Source organism: Gambusia affinis, linkage group LG11 (assembly GCF_019740435.1).
Source record: "Gambusia affinis linkage group LG11, SWU_Gaff_1.0, whole genome shotgun sequence".
NCBI lineage: Eukaryota > Metazoa > Chordata > Actinopteri > Cyprinodontiformes > Poeciliidae > Gambusia > Gambusia affinis.
The window spans coordinates 12,960,372-12,986,500 of record NC_057878.1 but is presented as its reverse complement, the minus strand read 5'-3'; the positions used below and the strand labels follow the sequence as shown (position 1 = coordinate 12,986,500).

The 26,129-nt window shown below is 38.3% G+C and overlaps 1 protein-coding gene across 1 annotated transcript; it reads left to right on the top strand.

The window, feature by feature from the left end:
• The first annotated feature begins 338 nt into the window (after window positions 1–338).
• Window positions 339–25,046, top strand: LOC122839433 (follistatin-related protein 1-like). The gene is made up of 11 exons (XM_044130986.1): window positions 339–509; window positions 650–706; window positions 16,558–16,659; window positions 16,785–16,914; window positions 17,884–17,916; window positions 18,539–18,669; window positions 20,337–20,455; window positions 21,447–21,559; window positions 22,168–22,278; window positions 22,377–22,471; window positions 23,757–25,046. The coding sequence occupies exons 2-11, from the start codon at window positions 650–652 to the stop codon at window positions 23,796–23,798; spliced, it is 933 nt and encodes a 310-aa protein (XP_043986921.1). The 5' UTR covers window positions 339–509; the 3' UTR covers window positions 23,799–25,046.
• Window positions 25,047–26,129: the final 1,083 nt, after the last annotated feature.

Below are 26,129 nucleotides of genomic sequence, written 5' to 3'. Positions count from 1 at the left end.
AACCATGTTTGCGTTAAAGTTAATGGGTTCTAAATCAGAAACATCTCCCTACCAGAGAAGTATTTCTGTGAGATTCAACAAACTTTAGATTTTTATTTATTTTTATTTTTTTCACCCAGCTGCGTTTTGGTACCCATTTAATATTGATTCCTCCTCTCCTCTCTTTTCTTTTCTTTAACAATCTGCATCGAAGTATTGAAATAGAAATAAAGCGCATCTTAATGGAGGCCAAATTAGTCAGCGAACAATCCCCAAGCATTCGCCAGTGAGCCCACAGTTTCTCTGATGCCTCCCCCTCCTCAGTTTTCTCTGCTAGCCTCCTCGGAGGGCTCCGGGTGTTCCCATTGGCCGCAGCGGAGAGAGAGGAGGAGGAGACGGACGGACTGGCAGGAATTCCTCGGCTCTCCTCAAATTTCTTCGAACCGCGGATCTCCAGCTCGACTCCATCCGGATAAAATACTCCGACCAGCACCGCTTTTTCTTCCTGAGCGTGTTGTTTGATCGAAACGGTAGGAGAACAAAGATTTTCCTCAAGTTTTTTTTGGCTCTGGAGAACCGGGTGGTGGGAAGGGAAGAGGGGGAATACGCGTTCGTTGTACCGTTTCTCTCATCCACCAAACCAAATCTCACTTTCTTCTTTTTCTTCCAGATGTGGAGAAGTGTCGCTGTACTCCTTCTGCTGGCCGTGGCTCTCTGTAAAGCAGAGGTAAGTTTTAGAATTGTAACTTTTTAATAATGTTGACTTTAAAATGAGACTTATAAGTTTGTTCTGGCCACTTTGTAACGGTCTATGAAGTAAGACATCCGGGCTTTGTCCACACATCTGGAAAAGGTTGGAATTTGTCCAAAAATTACAACATATTCGTTGAGATTTAATCTGTGTTTCTATGCAACAGGGACAATGAAACCACAACTGTGATCAGTCTCTAATGGTTTAGCTAAATTATCACTGGGGGTGTCTTTTATTACAGGCATTCTGCTAGTTGTGGAAGGGGGGGGGGTATTGCTTCTTGTTTTGGCTGAGAGACAGACTCCTCCAACCATCTCTGAAAAAGCCTTTGAGACCAGGAAAGTGACAGCATTCAGCTCTATAAAAGGATCGAAGGATGGACTGCTCTCTTAATGGCATCTTTATCAATATTGTAGGATGTTTTGCTGTGAAACCAGCTGCCAGCTGTTCTGAGGGCACACTAGCGCTGAGTTGTACTAGTATGCCAAACATCATGTATTTCATGTGTATTTCATGTTAATGAGCTGTGAGAAAACTCACCTTCTGGGTATCACACAGAGGCGCTAAGCTGTAGAACCTTTGCATAAACACACAGAGGTAATGTACTGTTAGGAGACCTGATGGGACCACATGAAAAACAGGACGGCTCTAGTTCCAATGAGAAGAGGATCAGTATGAGTATTGGTAAAATAATAAGTAAGGTATTACTGTATTTACACACAGAAAAATACATATATTATTTGTAATTGCTTTTAATTGAAACAGACATAAATAATGTATTCACTGGATCATTAAGGGCTAGAATTATATTATCTGTAAGATTTACTGAAATGCTAATTTAATCGTAGCTTTCAAGTAAACCTGCTTTTTCCTGCAGAGCAGTATCCACTTTTGTTGAACTTCACAAGCGTAACAAGTTCACTGGTTAGGCTTTCTGCTCATGGAGACCACATTTAGGGAACAGTGAGAATTACTTACTTTATTTATCACAAGCATTGTGGGATTAATTGTGATTATAATAAACACAATTAAAAATGGTTAAAATTGTATTATTATTTGTAGCTATAAGTCAATTAATGTATAAAAAACGTACCCAATATCCAAATAGATACTTCACCACTAGAGTAACGTAAGCAGTAGGTAATAAAAGCGTTCGATCATATTTTGAAACATAAGCACACCGCTGATGATCTCAAGGATCCAACAGCAGAAGGATAGTTTAAACAGCAAATCTATACAATTAATAAAATAGTGTTTTGGGTTTGCAAACATAACCAATTAGACTTTATTGCTGTCAGCATTCCTTTAATGATAAATATCTTTTTCACAATGGCAATAAACATTAAGATATTAGCAGTCGTGCTGTTAGTAGTTTGGCAACTGGAGTTTTAAAATGATAGCTTAATAACAGGTTATTGTTTTCCCACTTTTACTGTTTGCAAAAGTTTAGCTACCATGAATGTGTTCATGCAGCCAAATCTGTCTTTCTTGTGATATGGAAAAGTGCTGTAGCCTCCTGAAAAACAGCCACTTGGTTGTAAGAAGTGCTTATTTTTTGAAAATTTGCATTTATTTTTAAATGTGCTTATTTGGAGCAATCGTATACATTTTTGTTTATTTTTTTAAACATAAGTTCTTTTATGATGAAATAAAAACATTCACTTATCGGTACAAATAAGAATTGCAGCATCAGTGCTAGGTAGAGGATTGGCAATGGGCAAAAAATGTATCTTTTTTTTGTTGCAGTCCAAAAATGAGCAACTAAAATCAAGGAACTAACATTTCCTGGAAGTTGGGTGTATGTGTCCCAAGTGATCATTTCAAGAATATTTACAGGTGTTCCGTCCGTCTGTCCGTCCGTCCATCCATCCAATTATAGTTTCCAAGTATTTTACTGATGCTGTAAAAATGATCTCATAATGTACTGAAACCTCTGGGGAAACAATTAAAAGTCTTGAAGCTTGATATGAAGACCTTGTAGAAATCCTGCTTGCTAAGTTTGTTTACATACTAGATATTGAAGAAATAAGACAAAGTGAGTTGCAGAGAAAATACGACAAATATTCAGAAGATAAATTGCCTTCCAGCGTAGTGGTTCTCTCCAGACATCCAGAGCACAGCAGAGGGAGGTTCAAACTTTTTACAACTGCTGTCGAATGAAACGTCTCCACTGAAATGATAGCATCCCTGTGTGGGATTTTCAAAATGGGCTACAGCTTCTAAATGAACCCTCTGGTGGATTTCAGGCAGAGTCTGTACAGTATGTGGTGATCCAAATGTCCTATTGTCATCAGAACTTTCACTTACATTATTGAATAACACATGATGTCCTCATATTGTGCAGCAATTTTTTTCAATGCTTTACCACCAACTTTTGCCACCTTGGTTTGTCGTCACAGTGTCATAACAGGAAGTCAAGGTTAAAGGACCCACCTTAATTTCCTGGACCCATAATGACAGCTTACACTTCCTTCACCAAGTCAGATGTTGCCAAGGAATATAAGTATCAACAGATGTTGTGGGCATCACATCTCTCTTAACTTCCTGAAAGCCAGAACATACATCTTCGTTGATAATTCCTTTGCAGCTTAGTTCCAGCTTCCCATGAAGAAAAGTAAACAATCTATTAGATAATAGAGTTTTCTGATTCTGGTTCTTCTCACTTATCACACTTGGATGCAAACAGTGTTACCAAACTCTTAACACGAAAATGAGTTGTGTTTTTCCAACACATTCCTTGAAGAAGTACAAATACACACTGTCCAGTGGGCACTTGTTGGTGATGCCATCGAAGCACACAGCTGTTTTAACACCTGGCTCGGTGCTGACTGTTTTTGTTAAAACGCACAGTTACAGGAAGAAGGAATAATTTCCTATTAGAGCCTAGACATTTCAGCTTCTTGCAGTAGTTGCTATAGTCTATTTTTTTTTATAGATGAATGCAAATGGCAATTAGTGACTCCATGCTGCAACAATGTCAGGCGCCTTGCTCAACGCCTGGCGTGGTTGCCCTCCCTCCTGACCTTCCTCTGCTTCTTCTGTCTCTTGCCAGCTGGGCTGCTGAATGCGGCTCTGTGTTTGTCTTTATTGGATCCATGCTTGTGTCCTGTGAGGTATGGCACGGAGGAGACGGAGCATGAAGCCGGCTGTACTGAATGTAGCAAATGGGGAGGTATTAGAAAGGCATCCATTCTGCAGAGGTAATTACCTTGATAATATATGGCCTGTTGACTGCCGTGGGAATAGCTTGAACTGACATACCAGCGTGTTGTCTGAAAGAGAGCAAGTTGGAGCAAAGTCCCCTCAGAATAAAGCATGTGAGGGGCAGGGGTGTGTTTTCAGGGTGTTATAGGTTATAGGTGTTACATTTCCAGAATGTGAAGTAGAAAAAAAACAGAGTCTTGAATAACGGATGGAAACACAATTTTCTTTGCATTGACTGATGTTTTTATTTACTGCCATGAGCATAGGCTATTCAACTGAGGGCACAACCTCTTCATTTCTTATCAAGGAGAATGGCTGTTCGCTTCTGGAGGTGAGAAATTGCTGTGTTTGAAGATAAGCTGCTCAGAAATGCAGCGTGGCTGGGTGGCCAGGGTCGGGGCTCATGCAAAGCTCTCTGTAGGCGTGCGCGCGCACATGTGTGTGTTTTTGTCTGCAGGCTGGAAGAGAGATATGCATCTCATGGATAAAATGTTGATGTTTTACTAAAGCGCATTGGGAGTCTGATATGTAAAGGAGGTGAGATGCAGGGAAAGGGAAAGTCATAGGAGTTTGCAGCCTCAGGGGATGTGTGTGCGCACATATTCACGCATAAATAGAGGGAGAGAAATGTTTGGATTGCTGTTTTTATGGCATGCAGTGTGATTGTGTTGGGTGGAAGGAAACTGGGGTGGAATGACGCAGTGGTTAATTTTGTTATCGGCGGTCTGGAATGAAAAAAACAACAAAAAAATTGATTTCAGCAGGAAGTACGCCCAATAAGGAAAGCACACATTCTCCACTCTCCACTGCCATCAACAAGGACAAAGAATAAAAACTGAATGTTTTAGTGGAGAGCAATTAGGCCTGCTTTCTAGCAGGCCTAATTGAGTTGTGGCTCCTGGTATGGGGACCCAACATTGCTTACATGTTGATGCTTGTTCTTGCTCATTCAAGGTGGGCTAAAAATATCTGCCCAGGTGGACAGAACATGAGCATTAGAGGGACGCTGTGTCCTCTCCCTGTAACAGCCTGCTCTAATTACTGGAGCTCAACAGTCGGTCATGGATCCCGAGCAGGGATTGTGCAGGGCGGCCGCTGAGATAGCCTGATGTAAAACAGAGAGGAGACGGAGCCATTGTCAGGCAATTATCACGGGGGGAGCAGGGGAGTGAGGTAAGGTTTGGCTGTGTGAAGAGGAAAAAAGGTGGGTTGGTGCTTTGTGTCGGGTCCCTGCAGTATCTGTTCTCCTCTTCTTGGCTTGACTTGAAACGAGTCCTTATTTAGCTTACCAGCTGTACTGGTGTCTTATCATTATGAGCACTCTGTACTCACTGGAGCTTTGCTCAGAAATGAACAAAAATCACATATATGTATACATATTCACTCAAATGACAGACTTCTTCAGTGCCTGAATGAGTAAGAAAAGCACAATAAATATGCTGGAGAGATAAAAACAGGACCAGCTAAGACGCATTCAATATATATTTATACAGGATGGTGAGCTGTAGTGTGAAGAAACTCAGCTGACATGAGCAATATCACAAAAAATCTGAGTTAGAGAAAAGAAGACATTAAATGTCCCTAGCCAAATTTCTTTTTCCACTTTGTGATAGTGTTCTGAACCACTTAACTGTAGCTATTTACAGTTACTGGGTCATTATATATTCAGTGTCTTGAAAAGGAACCAAAACTCCTGAATTTATCTTTTTTTTTTTATACTACAGCCACACACTTTAGTGTTTTAGTGGGATTTTTACATGACAGGCCAGGCCAAAGTAGGGCAGAATAGTGAAATGGAATAAAAGGATACATGGTTTTCACATTTTTCCACACATAAAAAAAATATGCAGTCACCTTTACTTTGACACCTTTAAATATACTCCAGAAGGGAAATAATTAGTCACGTGTGATTTTTGAGCTCAGTTTATATAGGCCTGTTCTGGTTTTACAAGAAAAAATCAGAAATGTTTGGCATGCATTCATATTAAACCCTCTAAGTCAATCTTTTGTGGAACAACTCCATTGTAATTAGAGCTGCCAGTTTCTACCAGCACTTTTTAACACTAAACTTTTACCCCTTTCTTCTTTGCAAAATAGCTCAAGATCTGTCAGATCGGAGGTAACATCAATGTTCTCAATTGTATTTTATTTTGTACTTTGCCTAAGCCATCGTGCCACATCAATATGCTTTAATTAGTTCTGGCTGCATGTTTAGAGTTGTGGTCCTGCCTCAAGTCTTTAGTAGAAACAAACAAGCTTTCTTTGATCGCGCTGTACGTAGCATCTTCCCTCAACTTCTGTTCTGACCAGTTATTCTGTTCCTGCTGCTGAAAAGCAACCCCAAAGCATGATGCTGCTACCGCCATAAACACATAATCTTGAACATATTCAAGATTATGTTCCGTTTTTAATTGCTGTCACACAATGGTTTTGCATGTTGGACAAAATCTTCGGCGTAGAGCATCTGCACCCAGAGATTTAATAATTAGCAAATAGAGTCTTCTCAAGGCAGTTTATTGAACTGGACTTTATTTCAGGATATCCCAGTAAAAAGGATACCCCAGAATATTGATACAAATTCTGGGTATCAAAATACCCAGAATATTGATACAAAAAGGATGCATAGTTTGTTTTTTTAAAACTATGCATCATTTTTTTCTTTTTACAAATATGTGCTACATTGTGTTAATCAACCACATGAAACCAGATCGTCTTCCTCTTTAAATTTCATTCACACACATACAAAGTCTTATATCAAACATAATACTGTTATTTTTCTTAGTATGAATTCTAAAATAACTATCATTTTATTTTAAATTTAAAATCTTCAAAGCACATTTGTGAAAACGTTTTCATTAAAGTCCAAGTAGCCTGCGGCAAACAACAACAACACAGAGGCTTACCTTCCACGTGCAGTCGAATGTGTTCTGCTTTTCAATCCACTAAAGAGCTAGGCTCTCTTCTACCTTCCTGCTTTTTGTCTTTTCTGATGCCGCCAATATTAAACTTTAAACTTGCTGAAAAACATAACAGGCAAAGGAAGTGGTAAAGTCTGGCCACAAAAAGCATGAGCTGCTTTTGTGTTGGGATTATCTGTGGCTGTGCTCAAGATGTTCTTCTTTTGTATTTTGATATATTATTAATGTTAAAGTTACTGCCACCAAAGTACTAAGATATGGTTGTAGTAGTGGTGTTTGGAAAATTCAGTATTTTTTTCAAGTAGTGTGAAAAATTTTAGCTGTTTTAGACCTTTTATGCAAGCTGTGTAATCGTAATGACATCGCACAATGTTAGTAATAGTCAGTTTTTTAACCGCTCTTCTGTAGAACAATGCTGAGGAGCTGCAGGGAGATGTTAATTTTTCATTTGCTCAGGCTTGTGCATTGTGTGTTATCTGCCAACAATGCTGACTGCAAGTATTTTTTTTTTCACATTAAAATGTCAAGCATTTTAATTACTTTAGTTTCTGTGTACACAGGACAAAGTAGAATCCCTTCCCCCTGCCCTTGTTTAACAAAGCAGCACTGATAGGTTGTGTGGCGACTGTGACAGTCTGAGCAGATGCTTTGGGGCGTGCTGATTGTGGGATTAGGCTGAACTCTCAGGGATGCTTGAGACCCCATCAAACTGGGTTCTGGAGAGATTGGAGGTCCAGCTGATTGTGTATTTTGAGTCATTGCTGAAGAAAGTTTGACTTGTGTCCTGCTCCAGAGAGGGGGATTGGTGTATCTACAAGCTAAAAAATTGACACAATCACTGCGACATCAGGGTGTAATTTGATAAACATGCAACTAAAAAAATTTCAAAATAAGAGCAATTTTATTGAAAAATACATTTCTTATTACTTTTTTAGATAGTTTGGAGCCAAATTTGAAATTGAATAGTAAATATATTTGCGCTATCTACATTGAGATATTTCATTCAGTTTGCGAGAGAGAGCGAAACAGAAGATAACAGGAAGGCTTTCTTTAAACTTAAGAACCTTTAACTTTTGCCTGCTGTGAAACGTGCTGAATTTGTAAATATTCAGTGTTCTGCAAATCTCAGAGTTAAGGTAAGGTGCTTCCTCAGGGTTCTGCAACTTTAGTCCTAATATTTGTCCTTGAGTGGCACTGCCCTGAAACCTTTGGGACAGTACCACTCGCCACAAAAGTAGTCAGTGGTAGCACACCTGTATCAAATGAATAGTTAATAATCAAGACTTTGCAAAAATTTGCCGACTTCTAAAGAGATATCTCAGCCTTTTGATCCAGGTGTGTCCAAAAGTTACACTCAAGAAGTTGCTGACCTCAGATCTACATTGTAGATCTAGGATATGCATATATATTTTAGTGATGCTAGCTGTGCTACTAAAGCTAGTACAAATTTAAGATAAATGTTTCTTTTAATCATTTGTTTTAAAAACACCGAACCCTGTTTACTTTGGAAGTCTGTATTTCCTGGTTATAAAAACTGGATTTTGAAAACTGGCAATAAATTGCTGCGGATATCATACCTATCATGTGCAGTGTAATTCATCCTCGCAGGCCAAAACAACTTTTAAATCCACCCTGCAGCCTGTAAGCCAGGTCTTTTCCCATTACAGACATGTTCTAGCCATTAGCCCCTCATATTGGCCTCAGAGAGGAGGGTAGACAGTCTGTTCATTCCTCTGGTTTCAGTCTGAGCCTAAGCTCTCCCTTCCCATAACCCTCACTTCACCTTCCTTGTAGCGTAATAAAGGCTCTGACCAGAGCAGAAGTCCATTGAGGTTGGGGGGGGACAAAGTAGAGACAGAAGCAGTTGGCCGGCTGGTGAAAGAAAGAGAGATGTAGGTTTTTTGGGTGAAATACAGCAGAAGGGACAGCTGACGAACAGGAGGGTGAACAGGGCTGGGGGTAGGGCTCTTTCTTATGTCCTGGTGACATTTTAACTGCTTGCAGATGTAGCCCAGCCCAGACTATGACTTATTTCCCGCTTTGTTTAGCCTCTTTGTTTCCAGTTTTACCACGTTATGGCTCTTTTCCTCAATTCTTGTTTCAGTTTCTGACTTTTTCTTTTGAGGTTCAGTCACCAGGTTTTCGCTCTGAAAAAAAGGCCAGGATTTGGGTGGGTGTAGAATAACAGACTGCAGACTGGGGTGACATCATCCTGTCCGTTGGTGCATTCCTTTCACACCGAAGAAGGCACTGAGAAGACTGAAGGAGTGTAAATCGGTCATCCTTTTGTTTCTGCTGGCTCAATCTCAAACCTAGCGCACCCAAGAGAGAAAGGCAGAGATCCCCCGCTGAGATCATGCAATGCCCTCAAGTTTTTGACCTCATTAATTCAAGGACATACCCTGTCTTTTCCGCTATAAACTGCCAATCAGTTAACTTTAATCCAACAAACGCTCATGAAGAGTTTGAGCCCATGGGAAGCGTGCCAGTAGATTCTGTCATTGGGTCTGATTAAAGATTTTCACTGGACGTCGGTTCTCAAGTGGCTCTGTGGTTCAGAAAAAGTGAGTGAAGTGCAGATAAAGTTGATTAGATTCAGGCCCTGAGCGTTTGGGAGGGTGGGGATGTAAATTATTGAGCCACATCTTTCCGTAATAATTACTAACTAGAGCGGATGATGGTCTTGTCATGTTTCTCCTACGTGTGATGGATTAGGCCACAACGCGCATAAATTTCTTAAAGGAGAAAACTGGAATGTAGTTCAGAGGGTGTGAAGTAAGATTATTTTTCTGGCTGTGCTCTATTTCACTTCTGGTAAATTCTGCTTAAGGAGAAGTGAGAAGGAGGTCTTAGTGTATCTTTCGCATTGCTCAAGCTTAACCCTAAAATGTCCTTTAATCTGTTAGCGTGAGCAAGCGTCTCATAAAGCTGTTGAGCGTTGGATTGTTCAGAGCTAAAGGGGAATAACAGAAAATGTTGGAGAGGGGGAGAGCGGAGGCATTTCCTCAGCATCTGACCCAGATTCGGAGGAGTTTTTGGATCAAGACGAACGGTGTTGGACATCAGTTGAGGCAAAACATTGCTCAGGAATGCAACCCCCACCCAATGTTCTCATTCTCCCAACTATTGTCTGAGTTAATCTCTTTTTTTCAATTTATTTGTCTCGTTTTTCACTTCAATTTATTTTTTAAACATGGCTAAAAAAACACTGTTAAAAACATGGTTTAAAAAATAAAAGTATAGGTTTGTGGTTTTTATGTATTTAGGTTTTTAGTATGTGTGTGGTTTTTTGCAGACATAACATTTTGGTTTCATCTTTATTTATTGAATTAGGACTCAGTGGAATATGAAGTGTGTGGTTTTACACATTTGAGCCTATATTTAGATATCGTAAGGATTTGGTTAAAACCAGATTATTTATACGCTACAACCCAGCAAAGAGTTCACTTCCTTTTTAAATGACTGTATAGTTGGGAAACTCCAGGTTGCATGTTTATTCCTGTCCAAATCAGAAATGAATTTCCTTTGTGCTAAAATTATTCATTTTAGCTGTGATAGACATAATCTTTTATTTTTGAAAAAATAAAAGTATTGATTCCCTTCACAATTTAATGCTTCATTTTGTACCCAGGTACTTAACCACTGCATATTTGTTTTTCTTGGAAGTTTATTATTTTAAGGTTTAGTGGAATTATTAGTTATTAAATAATTAATCTTCATTAATCAGGGATTTATAATCTTTAAAATTATTCAAGCCTCTTGTAGAAGTAAATATAATTTTATGTTAACCTATCATTTTATATCACATCATGTTTTCACTTGTTTAGTTCTGATCTCCTTTAGGGCAGTTTCACAGTTTAAAAACAACAATGACTAAACCCAGCAAGCTCACAGTTCCTGGTAGATCATTTTTATCTGAGTCATTTCACCATGTGAAAGCAGAATATATAAAATTACTTTACATCAAGGATGTGCTAAGTTGTTTTCTGGCAGATATGATTTGATGCATGATCAGTACAGAACATCCCATGACAAAAAGTTATTTATTTATTTATTTATTTATTTTAACAAAAAGGGTCGGGCATGAAAAAAATAATCCAAAACCACAAAATTTTAAAAAGTGATAACTTTAAATAAGAGGCACAATGTGAAATTGCCCTAAAACACTGGAGTTCTGGGCAGGTGAGTGGGTTGTATGCTGGTCGTTTTGCCATTTTCTCTTTTTCATTATTTTGGTCTTTTCATACCTGATCTCCTGGGGTATGAAAGAGAGTCAACACTGCTGGATGTTTCCATAATACACTGCATAACTTTGTGTCACCTTGAGAGGTTTCAAACCCAGTCTGACGACTGATTTAATTTGAAGTAATTTTCTCTAATCTTCTTATAGTCCACAGCATTACAATGGACCTATTAGCACTAGTACATATGTCCTTTCAGCAGGAGGATAATTAGAGCTATTTGGTTTGCATGGTCAGAGTCTGTCATGTTTTATAGTTAGCTGACCCAACAAGGGTCAGGACTGCTCTTAAGGAATTCTCCACAGATTTAGATCTGGGTTTTGACTGGACCTCTCAAATCCATAAAAATGCTTTGAACCTAATAATTTAATTCCTTTAATTGCTGTATGTTTAATGTTGCCTGTTGATTATATTTAGCTCCATCCAATTTGCCATTAACTCTGTCCCTTCTGAAGAATATCTCCACAGCATGATGACGCCACCACCATGTTTGACCACACAAATGTGGTTTTCAGGGTGATGATTTTCTGCCAAGCACAGAGCAATTTCAACGCATTTTGGTTGAGCTATCTTTTATTTAGGAGTACCTGATTAATAGAACTGAATACAAATGTTTACCACTCTTTTTAGATTTAAAAAACCATATATCATTTTGGTTTATTTTCCAAATGGACACACCACTCTCGATTGGTCTATAAAATGAAAGGAAAGTTAGTGTTTTAATACTTAAACTGATGTGGGTGCTTTACTAAACTGTGCGCAAAAGCAACAAGCTGAATTTCTGTTGCAATGGGTTTTTTTTTGTTAAATTACAGTAAGCTGGCAAAGCCAAAAGAAAACTGTTTAATTTGATTAAATGAGTCTCTCCATTATCAACGTAAAAGCTACACCCAGCATTTAATGAGCTTATTTTATCATTATCATGTTTGCTGGAGCTGCCGGATGCTTACAGTCACAAGATCAATGTTTTCTGTGCTAATGATAGGCAGGGTGCATTGTGGGATGTGGCATGTGTAGACTAGTGACTTCCTCAGGACAGAAACATTGATCGGCTGCCTTCAGACACACATGTATGCACGAAACATGCACCCACGACCAATCTGCTCTGTAACTCTGTCTCGTGTACTTATGTCTAAAAATATTAGAACACATGAAAGGCTTTCTCACAAATGTTGCAGGCCCCACATTTTTTCATCCTTTTCTGTATCACTGTCTCCATCTTCATCAGCAGAGCAGAATATTTCACTCAAGTCTTCTTAGGCCTCATAAATGGGTAGAACTCAAATTGATATTCCCATCACAGCTTCCATTTCTTTTTTTCCAGCTCACTTATTCTCCTCCCTTGTCTCATTTTGAGACAAGGGAGTTTGGGGAGTTTCACTGGGTATAAAAAAAACTTTTTATATTTTAATCTACTTAGAGCCTTTAAATAGTTTCCTGCTGCTTACACTAAAAAGTGGCAGAACTAAGAAAAATGAGCAATGCACTTTATGTGTACAGTCAGTAATTAGCACAAGGGGGTTTGCTTTATGAAGGACTCATTTTATTGTTTTTATGATGCACTGAGCAACAATCTTTATGATCAAAATTAAATGGGAGAAGAGCATAATTTACTGAGTGAAGTATGAGAGTCCCTGTGGTTAGAGCTGTCATGGTGCCGACTCTATGCTTTCTTTGCACTGTCTGCTCTGCTGATGATTGAGTTAATACTGATGCTCTCAACATTATCGTACAAAATAATGTTTATGAAAAATCTTTGGTAAATTTGCACTTATAAATTTTCCCCTACATTCATCATGTATTAATCCTTATTATAAGTATTTGCCTCTGTGCAAGGGGGTAGGAGAAGAGTGTAGGCTCCAATGTCTGTCGGTGAAGTAGGTAGTTATCAATGATTTGTATATCCCACTGAGTCTGCAAGCACTCTGATTCATTTAATACCAGTATTGCCAAAACTAAGAAAGGGAATCCATTAGAGACATCTACTTTGGAAAAATTGAAAGATTAAGATTGAAATATTTAACATCTCAGTTTGAGTTAATGAAGAAAAACTGTGGCTTGGTCTAAAATTCAGATGACCATTTCCGGAGGGTTGTCTGGTGAGGTTGGGAGTAGTAAAAAGAGAGCAGAGATCTTCTGAAGGCTATTTATGACAAAGTATGAGATTCTCATAGGACACCATTAAGTAAAAGTACAACAGTTTCATAGTAGCATAGTATTTACTCAGAAGTTAAAAAAATTGTTTAAATTGAGACAAATTCTTTTATTTTACACAGAAAAGCAACAAATGTCCCTACTTGTGCTAAAACTCTATGCTAGTTTATACAGTTAGAACAAGTGTATCTGCATCATTTGTTATTGTTAGTTTGGAACATAGCCTTGATGAAAAATATATCTTTGAACAGTCACTTCTTTGCTTTTCATTTTTTTGTTCTTATTTTAAAGGATAGCATAGTTTGTAAAATTGGACATGCCTGACATAAACCGAAGCACAACTGTACATCGTGTCATACAGTTGGACATGATGATTCTCCACACCATGAGCCGACTGTGTTGTCATTTTAAGAGGATAGCGTCTTTTTAAATAGCACTTGTGACTCTGGCGCAAACATCAGCCGTCATTGTGTTGCAGCCAGTTTCATCATGTCGTATTGCTGTCACTCGGGGATGATTTATAGCAGAAGAAGGCTTGTAAGGGATGTATTTATATATATATATATATATATATATATATATATATATATATATATATATATATATATATATATATATATATATATATATATATATATATATATATATATATATATATATATATATATATATATATATATATATATATCATTTGCTCAACAAATTCACAGAGATAATTATATAATTATACATTTACCAAGACAAACTTGGAGTTTCATTTGCTCAGGAAATTCTGATACTTCGGTAAAATGAAACTTTTAACAGTAAAGTGTGATTGCTATAAAATGAGTTTGAAATATGTGACAGTGAGAAAATAAGGCTAGGAATGATGTGTCTGTGTTATGGTCCTGGTTTTTGGGTTGAAATAAATAGATGATCTAAAAAATTACTCCTAATGTCTTAGGAACTACTCTGGGTCTAAAATACGTTTTTCTAGTCTAAAATTAAAAGATGAAGTTGTCCATGTTTTATGTTGATTTAAGAAAATAAGAAAACTAGCAAATTCAGCACATAGTATACAATAAATAGTAAGACTAACACCTTGTTGTTAGATGATTTTATAAAAAGTATTTTTTGTGACTAGAGCTTTTGTGTGTAGAGCTACACTATATGTCCCTCATTGGTTGCTGTACTCTGTGATGATGCAACTTTTGGGCATAAATTTGTAGTACTTCTTTCCTACAATCCCTTAACTTGCTGATAAAAACTAATATTTACACATAAATTATGTTTTTATTCCTGCTAGGGGATGGGTGACTGTTCAGATAAAAGACACAGTACTCCGCGTGACAGTGAGGAACAAACAAGACTAACAGGAATTCACACAGTTGACCTAACATGATTTTTGAACTATGGGAGGAAGTTGGAGTACCACTGATGGAACCAATGCCAGTACAGGGAGAACATGCACACTGCAGAAAGACCAGTCAGGATTTAAACCCAGGGCCTTCTTGATAAACACCGTGTTTACTGTATAACAGATGTTTAGGAGTATGTAAATGTTCATATGGTTTAATGTTAGCATTCTTATACACCCTCAAAACTAAGACTATTATGAATCCAATAGTGGGTATAAAGAGCTCCATGTCCTTGTTCTTGTATGCTCAGTGAAATCTAAATAGTCAGGCTAGATTTGTGACCACCTTTCCTTGTTTAGAGAAGGTGGGATTGCAGTCATTTTTGTTCTTTGCCGTCTAGAGACTTGCGTCAGTCTCAAACTCAAACATTTTTGCTGTGATCACACTTTGCCGTCATATCAACAGGGCTGCCTGATGGTCTGCTCTGTAAAATCTCCCCAACAAGAGCCTGCACATGTCTTCACTATGGCAACAACCCACTTGAATAATCAAAAGCCTCCATGTTCATTAGCTAAATGTCAGGTATCTTCTGTTCAGAGAGGAACGGGCTGGCAAGCACGCGTCTACGTTTGTAGCAGCTTCATCGGAGGAGTTCCTCCATTATTCATGACCTGCGAGTGTTTCCACAGGTTTCAACAGGCCTCCAGCCCATCTGTGTCGAACAAACTCAATAGTTCAATATGCTTAGGGCCTCGCAAATCGCTTTGAAGATTTTCCATGACCTCATCTTATGAGTGCAAGTTTGTGCGTGTGAACTATGCAATGAAATGGGCAAATCCTCTCACCAGTTTTAAGGTAAAGGGCGATGCTTGCATGTCAACCCCCCCTCCAGCCTCTGAATCCATCTGTCTCTGTTCATCGTTAGAGCGCTTCCTGCTCTGAGACAACTACCTACCCTTTTTTTCAGTCCTACATACCAAACTAGGCTGTCATAAACTCTCAGTCATGGAAACTTGGGATTCAGCTCACGTGTCATCAGAGCATCAAGTTTTCTGCTTCGTTCGTTCAGGAAACAGCCGCTTAGGGAGGAGAAGTGGGGAAGGAGGGAATGGGAGTGGAGTTTGGAGACAAACAGAGCAGAAAGGATTTCACACAGTATGGGAAAAGGAAAACACAGCTCAGACTCCAGATGTGGAAACACCCTGCATAAACACACACACGCACACAAACACGTAAGCTTTAAATACGGCCACAAATATACGAAGACGCACTGAGAAGGAGGTAGCGGGGGTCAACAAACAGTTCTGGAGGCTCCGCATGGCGTCTTGTGATTGGCTGGTCTGCAGCAGAGGTGACCTCATTTCTTTAGCCTGCTGGCAATGTTCAGAAACAAAGACTTTAAACAACAAATGAAAGGAACAAACATAAGAAAATGAGAACAAACCCTAGAGCATTCGAGTGAATGTGATTCATCCAAATGATCTCTGTTGTTCTAATCCTTTTGTGTTTTAATATTACTTTTACGAAAACAAAACAATTTTACAGTGCCTGGCAGAAATAATCACACCCCTAGAACTTTATACATTTTGTCTCGTTACAAGCAGAAACTTCACTGCATTTTATCAGGAATTTAATGCAACAGACCATCACAAACTAGAGAACATCTGTATAATGAAAGGATTTTTAAAAGACTGAATACTGTACTACTTTATCAAGGCATCCTATGTATAGGTTTGCTCTTTCATGGACTTCTTAAAGGTTGTTTAATCTCAGAGAGCCCGTAAAGCAAAGTGAAAGCACTCTCTCACTCCAAACAAGACATTGTGTTTTATTCCCCAAATGCAAAATGTGCTGGTTAATCTTGTTTGAACGCCCTCGGCACGGTTACATCTTCCTACAAACACAACAGCACCACCCAGTGCGCGAAAGCAGAACGCATTTCTAAAGTGTCCGCTCTGGTGCTTCTCATGCAGGAGCTGCAGAGCAAGGGCAAAGTTTGTGCCAATGTGTTCTGCGGGGCCGGCAGAGAGTGCGCAGTCAACGAAAAGGGGGAACCCAGCTGCCTCTGCATTGAGGTAAACCCCGCCTCTCGGCTTGAGTTAATCGTCCATGTGCAAGCACAGTTGAAATACAAACTTAATCTTTTTTTTTTATTTATTTTGCTTAGCTTTTATTTATATCTTCATTTCTCACTTTGCAGAGCTGCAAGCCCCATAAGAGGTCAGTGTGTGGCAGCAATGGTAAGACCTACAGGAATCACTGCGAGCTCCACAGAGATGCTTGTCTGAGCGGCCTGAAAATCCAAGTGGCTCATGATGGACATTGTCGGGGTAAAGAACAGCGCAAAGCAGAAGCTCGATTAATCGTTTTCTCATTAAATTTCTAAAAATGCTTCCCTGCAGCTAAGAATAACACATTCAAATCTGTTTCTGTTGAAAGGAATCAGTATTTATTAGTGTCTGCCCCTAATATTTATCCGATTTTTAAAATAGATTTTCGAGATTTGACATCCTGGTCACTAATCAATTTCTGATATTTTAATTATTTAATTTGTAGTTCAAACGTTTTGCTATGCTCACCTCATTTCTGCGTCAAAAGAAACAAATATCGAAAGATAATTTTTAAAAAGTTCTTTTTAGTGTAGGTGACACACATTGTCTTGCAGTGAAAAAAGAAACACAGTCTTTAGGCTCTTTAATGTCAGTGCTTTCTGATATGTCCTTGGCTTCAAATAAGTCAGTGACAGCAGGATAAAAAGTCCACGTTTTTACAAGTACAGCTGTGCGCCTAATATAGGATGCTACATATGTTTGTTAGATAATGGTCAGGCTGGCAAGAGACTCTTTAGCAGACTTTGAATATGCTGCAAGTGCAGATAATTGTGCACATGGTTTAATGAAGTGAGTAGCATGTGTGACCTCTGAGCTGGCTCGTATCCTTCGCCCTGATAATGTGGGGTGAATGAGTTCGTGGTGAAACATAAAACGCTACCACACAGTGCTGCACTGGATCACGCCTTAACTCTACTATTAATACATTAAACAACAGCGTCTTATCTTGAGTGAACTTTTCGCTTCTCACACGATGGCGTCATTGTTTTATTGCCGACTTGAACCTTGACCAGAGTCAGACGATTTAAATTAAAGTAGGTTCTCAAGATCATATGTCACTCAGGAGGCCTTTTTTCCCCCCTTAAACCTTAATGGTTCATTGTTCACTGTTCAGCTGCAACAAAGTTCACCTCCATCAATGTTGCTTTAAATTTTGTGGTTTATTTCTGGTTTTTTTCTAATCTTTAGAAAAGAAAACAGACCAAGCAGCGGCCAGCCCAGGTGAGTTGGTATATGTATACACCCAGAATACTGCATATTTACTGGCTTCCCTGGTAAAAACATAAAATAAAAACCTCTACACAATGCACATAAAAAGTATTTACCCCCTTGTTTTACCATTCTTATTACTTTTTCAAAACAATCATGATGAACAGAATTTGCCTTTTGTGATAAAAGAAATACCCAAAAAAACTTTTATTGTCCAAGTAAAAACTGATTTCTACAAAAAATAACAACAATCAAATAAAAATACTTAACATAAAATAAGAGACTGCATAATCATCCTCAAAACATTTGTGTGCGATTATGTTACTGTAATATAACATTTATTAATTTGAAGGCTTTGCACACATCCTTATCTGAAAATGTTCAGCAGATTTTCTGCAAAAATCAGAAATATTTTTTGTAGCCGTGTAATTTATTTATTTTTTTTTAAGTCTACACAGTATTTCACAGAAGGTCTTTATTTTAGTTTTACCTCTTATGGAAAATGCAATTCCTTTAGTTTAAAGTTTAATGGAGTGGGACAGAAGTCAACTGGGAAAATGCTTTCAAGATAGCATTTATTATTCACATGGATAATTAAACCTTTTGACCTTTGGAAATGCTTCCTCTGCTGCAGTGGTGTGCTACGCTGCTGACCGCAATGAGCTGAGGGGTCGTGTTATCCAGTGGCTGCAGACTGAAGTCGTCCCTGACGGCTGGTTTGCCAAGGGATCCAACTTCTCTGAAATCCTCCTCAAATACTTCAAGGTGGGATTTTTTTTGAGCACATCACTGATATTACTCTGTTTGTTCAAAGCGTCTCTCATGCCCAGCCGTAATGTTTGCCTTTCTCCAACCTCCCAGATTGCGATTGCCAAGTCAGACTGGATCTAATTATTTTTGTTACAGACCTTTTAAACGTGAGCACTGGTTATAATTCAGTTTAATGATGACGTCTGTTCTGCAGAGGAGGTCCCCCTCTACTCCTCCTGCCTCTTGATTGATTGACTTAAATTACATTAAAGCTTAAGAGTAGATGGCTCTTGTTGTTAAAAACAAAAAAGGATTTATACTCTTCTCTGGATTGGGTAAATATTTTAAAATTTGGTTGCTTTAATTGTTTTAACAGTGGCTGACTGGTGAAAAATATGATCCAGTGCCATTTTTGTAAAATTTTGAACTGAATTAAAACCTGATATTTACATCAATAGTATAATTAGATATACATCTATTGTGATCTGACATTAAACTCCAAATTAAAATTAAATTGCACTTTTTTTGATTTTATCTGCTTGGCTTAAAAAAAATGAATGAAAGATTTTAAGTGACTGCAATTCATAATTTTCCATACATCTTCCTTGTATTTGGTAGATTTGAATTTCAGTTGTTTGACTTGAGTAAATGATTTTGATATCTTTCTGTCACTGTAGTTTCCTCATGATGCTCCCTATTTTGTGAAGCGCACCAGTCCCTCCTGCAGCAAATACTCCTAAAACAAGATGCTTCCATCCCTGTACTTCTCTGTTTAGTTGGGATTCAAAGGCTAACAAACTTCCCACTTTTTTCTTCAAATGTAAAAATGGTCACTGTTTCATCTTGACCAGACAGTCTCCAGAACTGAAGAATTTGACCCTGAGTGCATTCGCAAAATGTAATCTGACTTTGTTCGGTGCTTTTGGAGTAAAGCCTTATTTATTACAGGGGAACTTTTCAGCCCATGTCAATGTAGGACTTGTTTCACTGTGCCTTTTAATTTTATCCGAGAATTGATATTGACGTTTCTTAGTTAAATAAATTCATTTCTGCCTCACAGAACCTTTGATGGAACTGAACATTCTTATGCTAATCTATCAGTGGCTTCAAAAGTCATGATCATCATCTGGGCTTTTCCTAATTGTTTAACGGCATAGTAATGTTTGTGTATGCAGACTACTTACTTGCAAAATTTAATTAATAGAAATGATTTTGATAACACTGACTAACCCAAAGCAGGAAAAGGTTAGTCGTATTTCATTTGGGACAGTAAGAAACGGAAGACCATACGTTTTCTTGACAGCGTATGAAAATATCAGATTTTAGATGTTTATTTTGTGGTTATGTTGCCCTGCAGAAACGGTAAAGCAAAAGCTCCTCTGTTGGCTGACAATATTTCAATGTAAAGATCCTGTTTTATTCAAGTAATGGGTATTATTCAGAAAAAGCCTCAACCAACTCATCTTTAAGAAAATGAAGAGAGACATGCTTTACATAAGGCACCTGCTTTCAGGGGCCATATGTTCACTTCAAATCAGAATTACAGCATGAGTGCCTAAAAATGTTCAGAAATAAACACATAATGGCTCATCCCAGGTTGCTCCAGGCCACGAACAGCTCTTAATTGCGCCTTTCATCCGTTATATTCATTATATTCATTATATTCATCCCTGTTTCTGCAGTCTTACGACAATGGCGATTCTCAGCTTGACTCCTCTGAGCTGCTCAAATTCATCCAGCACAACGAGACGGTTGGAGAGCTGCAGTCCTACGCAGACCAGGAGAGCAACAAGCTGCTCAGGTCAGTGGGCGTTTGTTGATTCACATGCTTACATAAGTCTGTACAGTGAGGTCAGGTTGGCAGAAACAACACTTCTTTTTTCCAGGTTATTACCAAATATCTGCTATCATAGTGGTACTCTGAGCTAGATTATGTTTGCTGTGGTGCTATTTTGAGAAAGCTTGATGAAACCTGTCAGAACCAGAGCGAACAGCACTGAAGGCCACATGTAGTCACTTACTAAGGCGTCAGTATCTGTACGCTGCTCAATAAAAGCCTTCTCATCTAAAGTGCCTTGCAGCATGATGTATTCCTCTTAAACTGTTTCACATTTTGTCATATTACTACAAACTTCACTGGGTTTGATTGATTTGGTTGCATAACAATAACATTGGCTGCAATGCTCACAAAACATAGACAGTACAAGGCTGGGAAACACAGCTGCAGAAAGCTTCTTTAAGCCTGCCATGAACTGCTGGAACAACTGTGTTAGTCGGAAACAAAGGGAAATATAAATAAAGCAAACAAGCCTAAACTCCAGCAGGAGTATTACTCCAAAACATGCAGGCAAACCCACAAAGAAGGATTTAGAGAATATTCATGTCGGGATGGTCCAGTTAAAGTACAGACCTCAATCCAAGATTAGTTGAGAATCTGTAGCACAGCTTAAAAACATGCTCATAGAAACTCTTCAGTCATTGTGCCTGAACCTGGGGTTTTCAGAGTAAAGGAGTCTGAATACTAACACCCACTAAACCTTTCCGATTTTTTAATTGTTTAGAAAATAAAACCATATACAAGTTTCTATCATTTCACAACTCTGTACTTGTTGCTGATCCATCACATAAATCCCAATGAAACATAAACATTTGTGGTGGTAATGTAATAAAAAGGGTAAATTAATACTTTAATTATATTTTCATACTTCTTATTTTTCCAGTGCTCTGTTGTTATGTGTCTGTGAAAGCTAATGTTATGTTAATATTTGCATGCTTGTATGTTTCTCATATAGGAGCCTTTGCATCGACGCCCTCATTGAGATCTCGGATGAGAACGCTGACTGGAAGCTGAACTTTGATGAGTTCCTCAACTGTCTGAAGCCTGGTTTCAACCCTCCAGAGAAGCGTGAGCTGAAAGAGATTCTTTAGGGAAAAAAAAAGAAAAAAAGAAACAATAACGCTACATTGTATCCTCGAAGATTCCAAAAATAACTCTGAAAATTAGTTCTCCAGTTCGTGTTTTCTTTTCCTCAAGAATCTGAAATGCCGTTTGCTCGGTCAGTCATCTGGTGCGGATGTATCTGGGATAAAGTTCACAGGAAGCGGAGGCATTACTCTGTCAGTCAGTCAGCATGGAGCACTGATCCCTATGGCTACCTCGGATTCAAGGGCAAATTCATATTTTGGCTCGCTGACAAGCCTTTTAAAACTCCAGCTTCCGCGCACGCTCACACCGGTGAAAGGAGTTCTGTAGGTTTTTGAATCCGCTCGTTTCATTTTCTGCCTTAATCATTTTACAAAACTTTATGGCCTGCATATTTAGCCGCCAAATCTGCTGACCATTCATGACTAAGCTAAAACTCGAGTTTGCGGTGAGTTTGCAAGATGACATGGCATCCTAACATGCTGACAAGCCGTGTTTGTCGAAGCTGATATCTGCAATGCCTTTATGCTATCCCTCTGTAGCCGTTCACAATCTGTACTCTTGGCTCATCACTCCGTGCATTTATGCAGAATGCGCCCTGGAGGACGAGACATACGAGGACGGGGCAGAGACCCAGGTTGAATGCAACCGCTGCGTCTGCGCGTGCGGCAACTGGGTCTGCACTGCGATGACCTGTGGCGGTAATGATCTGATTTACTGCTAAGAATTGTTGGAGCGATTCAAGGTATCCGCTTTACCTAACACATGCCTCTTGACCTTTTCTCTTTTATCTGTCCAGACAAACAGGCGGCAGTGGGTGAGTCAGCAGATGCCGAAGCAGAAATGACGGAGGAGGAGTGGAACCTCCGCGTGGCTGAGCTCAACAAACACCAGGTTTGTATCTCTAATGTGGAAATCGCTCTTTGACTGATAACATATGTGTCAAATGAGTGACAATGTTTAGCAAAATTACAAGTCGTTTCTGGAACAAAATGATCCCCAGTACTTGTTTTTTTCACACAGTGTTGTTTTGACCGTCCTTCAAATTGCTAAAAGTTATTCTAGCAGCTAAAAGTGTGCAACTATTCCTTCTGTGAACTCTGAACTTTGTGTGTTTCTGGAAAAAAGAACATTGGGGTCCAAACCCTTCACTGGCACAAAACAATAGATTAAGGACTTAGTTCATGTAAGTTTGACATAGTGAATCTCACTATCAGTAGCTTTATCAAGATAAATCAAACACTTGGGAAAAAAAGTGATTTTACATCAATTAGAGCAATAAAACTGGGTCAAATGTATGAAACAGATAACAGACAGCAGATAAAAATCATCCCTAGTCTTTTTTATTCTCCTGTGGCCTTCTGACGTTCTGTGTAACAATCTATACAATCTGTAGTTTACACTTAACTAATTCCTTTATAGCAAAATGCTATTTAACATTATTCAGCTGGCTTGGTAGTGTGTATGCTTACTTGCATGTGTAAATGAGCTTATGATTCTCAAAAGGTGCCTCCAGGGGTCTGGCTGGAAGCTTTTGCTGAGTCAGCTGGGTTGTGTGCTCTGTACCCCACAGAGGAGCGATTTGCAAGGCCACAGCAAACAGATGTCACTCTGAGGGAATCATTTTTGACAGAGGGACTCTAAGCTCACCTTTCAAACATAGTCATGTTTCCAAAAAGTTGTAGAGCAGTGGTAAATGCCCTAGAGCCCTGACAGAGGCAGGTTTGTCTTTGTGTGAATGAAAGCTTACCAATGAAACCTTGTTCTGTTTCATAATTTCAAGTTTTAACAGTTGGACTAAATTTACTAAATACTATATAGATGTCAAAGAAAGTTTGATATTGCAAATAGCTCATAGTCTTCTCCAAACTAGAGTTGTGTGATTGACCAGATTAGTTGCTCCAAAAACCAACATAACCCCTTTTAATCAAAAGGGACTGTGAAATATCTTCAAATTGGACACAATGAATTGTCCTAATGACCCCACCATTCTACCTAAAAATGTAACAAATAAGGCCCATATGTATTATGACATCCATGCCCATGATGAATGGATAAAAACTGCATTATGAAAGAATAAATTGAAGCTTTCTTGGGTGTCTTCACAGATCTACTCATCTCAATTTTTTGTTTCACTGTATGTTTTTGTCTCTCTTGCTATTTTTGTCTTTAAATGCAGGAAACAGTTGAGAAGATGAAGGCCAGCACAAAGGAGGTCTGAGTGAGGACACTTAAAAAAAGAAGAGGATGCGTGCCATCACCCTTCTTTAATACTTGACTTCCCTCGCGAACAAGTTTTATCTAACTGACTTTTTTATGTTTCCCTTATATGTTAATTATTCTACATTTTTGCAGTGTTTATGTGTTTGCTGTATCTGTTTGTTTCAAGGGCATTCTGAATGGAAACAGATCGCCTTTTGCTCAATGCTGTTACGTTCGACTATTACTGCGCCCCTACACTAGTCCTAGGGCTTTTTTTTTTTACTACTATCTTTATATATTTTTTACATTTACTACAAAAGAAAGAAGTTGCAGCTGTTTTGGGATTTATATGTTTGTGCTATTGAAGGTGGTAAAGGTAGGAACTTAAACTTGTTGAAATGAGGCTATCTGGTTTCAGAGTTTTTAAGAAGGTAAAGCTACTTGTTATTTTATTGCCGTAGAACTGCCACAGTGGCCATCGCTACAACCATTGTACTTCTTTCTTTCCTCCAATCTACTCTTAGTTTACTAAAAAGCAGAAATACTGTAGGTGTAACTTTATGCTTTCATTATAGTTTTTCAGCAAAAAAGGTTTGTTTCTGTGTATAACGTGTTATTGGCTTGTGTGGAAACCCACCCTGTATTACCATTGATGCTTGGACAAGTTGTTTTTTTGTTTTTTTTGTTTTTTGTTTTTTTTGTTCTTGCTTGAACTTTTCCCTAACTGTCTGTCTTTTTTTGCGACGAGCTGCACCTCAAGGAGACCTGATCTGAGTGTTACATGGTGAGAACTGAAACCAAAGCCGTGAAGAAGTGTTTTGATGAATGATGTACAAAGTTATCCAGGTAAAACGTTACTCTGGACCCAGCAACAACACTATACCTGTGCTTTCAAAATCACTAACAGAAGGACTAGCCTCAGCTGAAGTAGCATAGACGTACTAGTTATCTGGGTGCAAATAAAATGTATGCGTGTGTGAGTGTGTGTGTTGTGACCTTGGAGTAGTTAGTCTTATTTTATGTGTTGATTTGTATCTAAATTGAGGTGTCGACCAATACACGAGTGCCTTAGACCTGCAAACAGTATCAGCCTCTTAAAAGAATGAGCGTGGGCGCTGCTCAAATTTAGCAGTAAACCACTGCTTTGTAATTTTGTCTGATAAATGATTGTGTGAATGTTGCATTATTAGGTGTGAGCTACATCTTTCTATTCCACAAAAAGTGCAGACTGTAAGGAATGTATGCCAATAAAGCCCTTACACCACAACACTGTGCTCTCTGTTTGTTTTGAGCTCTTCTACCTGCCAAAAGTTTATTGTTATAGACTCTGTGAAATGAAGAAATATTTAAAAAATAATAAATATTTCTTGAATTAAATGAGTAGCTGATAGTGTGCCTTACACAAGTATCCATACCATTTAAACTTTTTCTTGCTAGAACCACAAATTTCACTCTTTTATAAGATTCTTTGGTGCAGACATACATGACTTGGAGCACAATACAAAATCTGAGACATACATTTCTATTCAACCCCAAAAAGCACGCCTTGCGACCACAACCAATTGCCTTCAGAAGTCTAATTTGTCACATAAAGCTCTGTTAAATCATTATCTGAAAATAGAGTATGCAAATATACCAAAACATGATAAACCTAAACCAGGGGTCATCAACCTATTGCTCCATGACTTCCTCTTTTTACTCAGTCCAGAGAGTAAACTTGACCAATAGTCCAATAAAATATCAACTTCTTAATGAAATGAGTGATGTTGATTATTCTTCCATTTTAAGTCAGGCTGGAAATGATGTGTTCTATTTCTAAAGCTTAATCACTATATGTCATGCAATATCAGCACCCTGTACACACACAAACACACACTGAAAAATTGTGATGGCAGCATCATGCATAGGGAACACTACAAACATGTGGAAGAAGTTGCTCTGTTCAGACAAGCCAAAAATGCAACTTTTCAGCTTACATCTAATGACTCTAAATACCACCTCAAAGGCGAAACAATGTTTTCATCAATAGAAAAGGCGCATTAAATTATGTTAATATGAGATTTGGCTTTTTATGTTATGTGTTCAGAAAGTTTAAAATATAGTAGTCAAACTTTGAACATAGCAAAACAGATGTTACCAATATGTTCTTGAAATATAATTCCCCCCCCTTTTATTACTATTTTACTCTATCTGTATGCACATAAAGAGTATGTGTATATGTGGTGCTGATAAACTTTCTTTTCTTCTTTTCTGTGATAATATTGCTGCTTAATTTGGACTAAATTATCATATAGGATAATTTAAACGAGTATAAGACGTTTGCATAATGACCCTACAGCCATTATGCAAG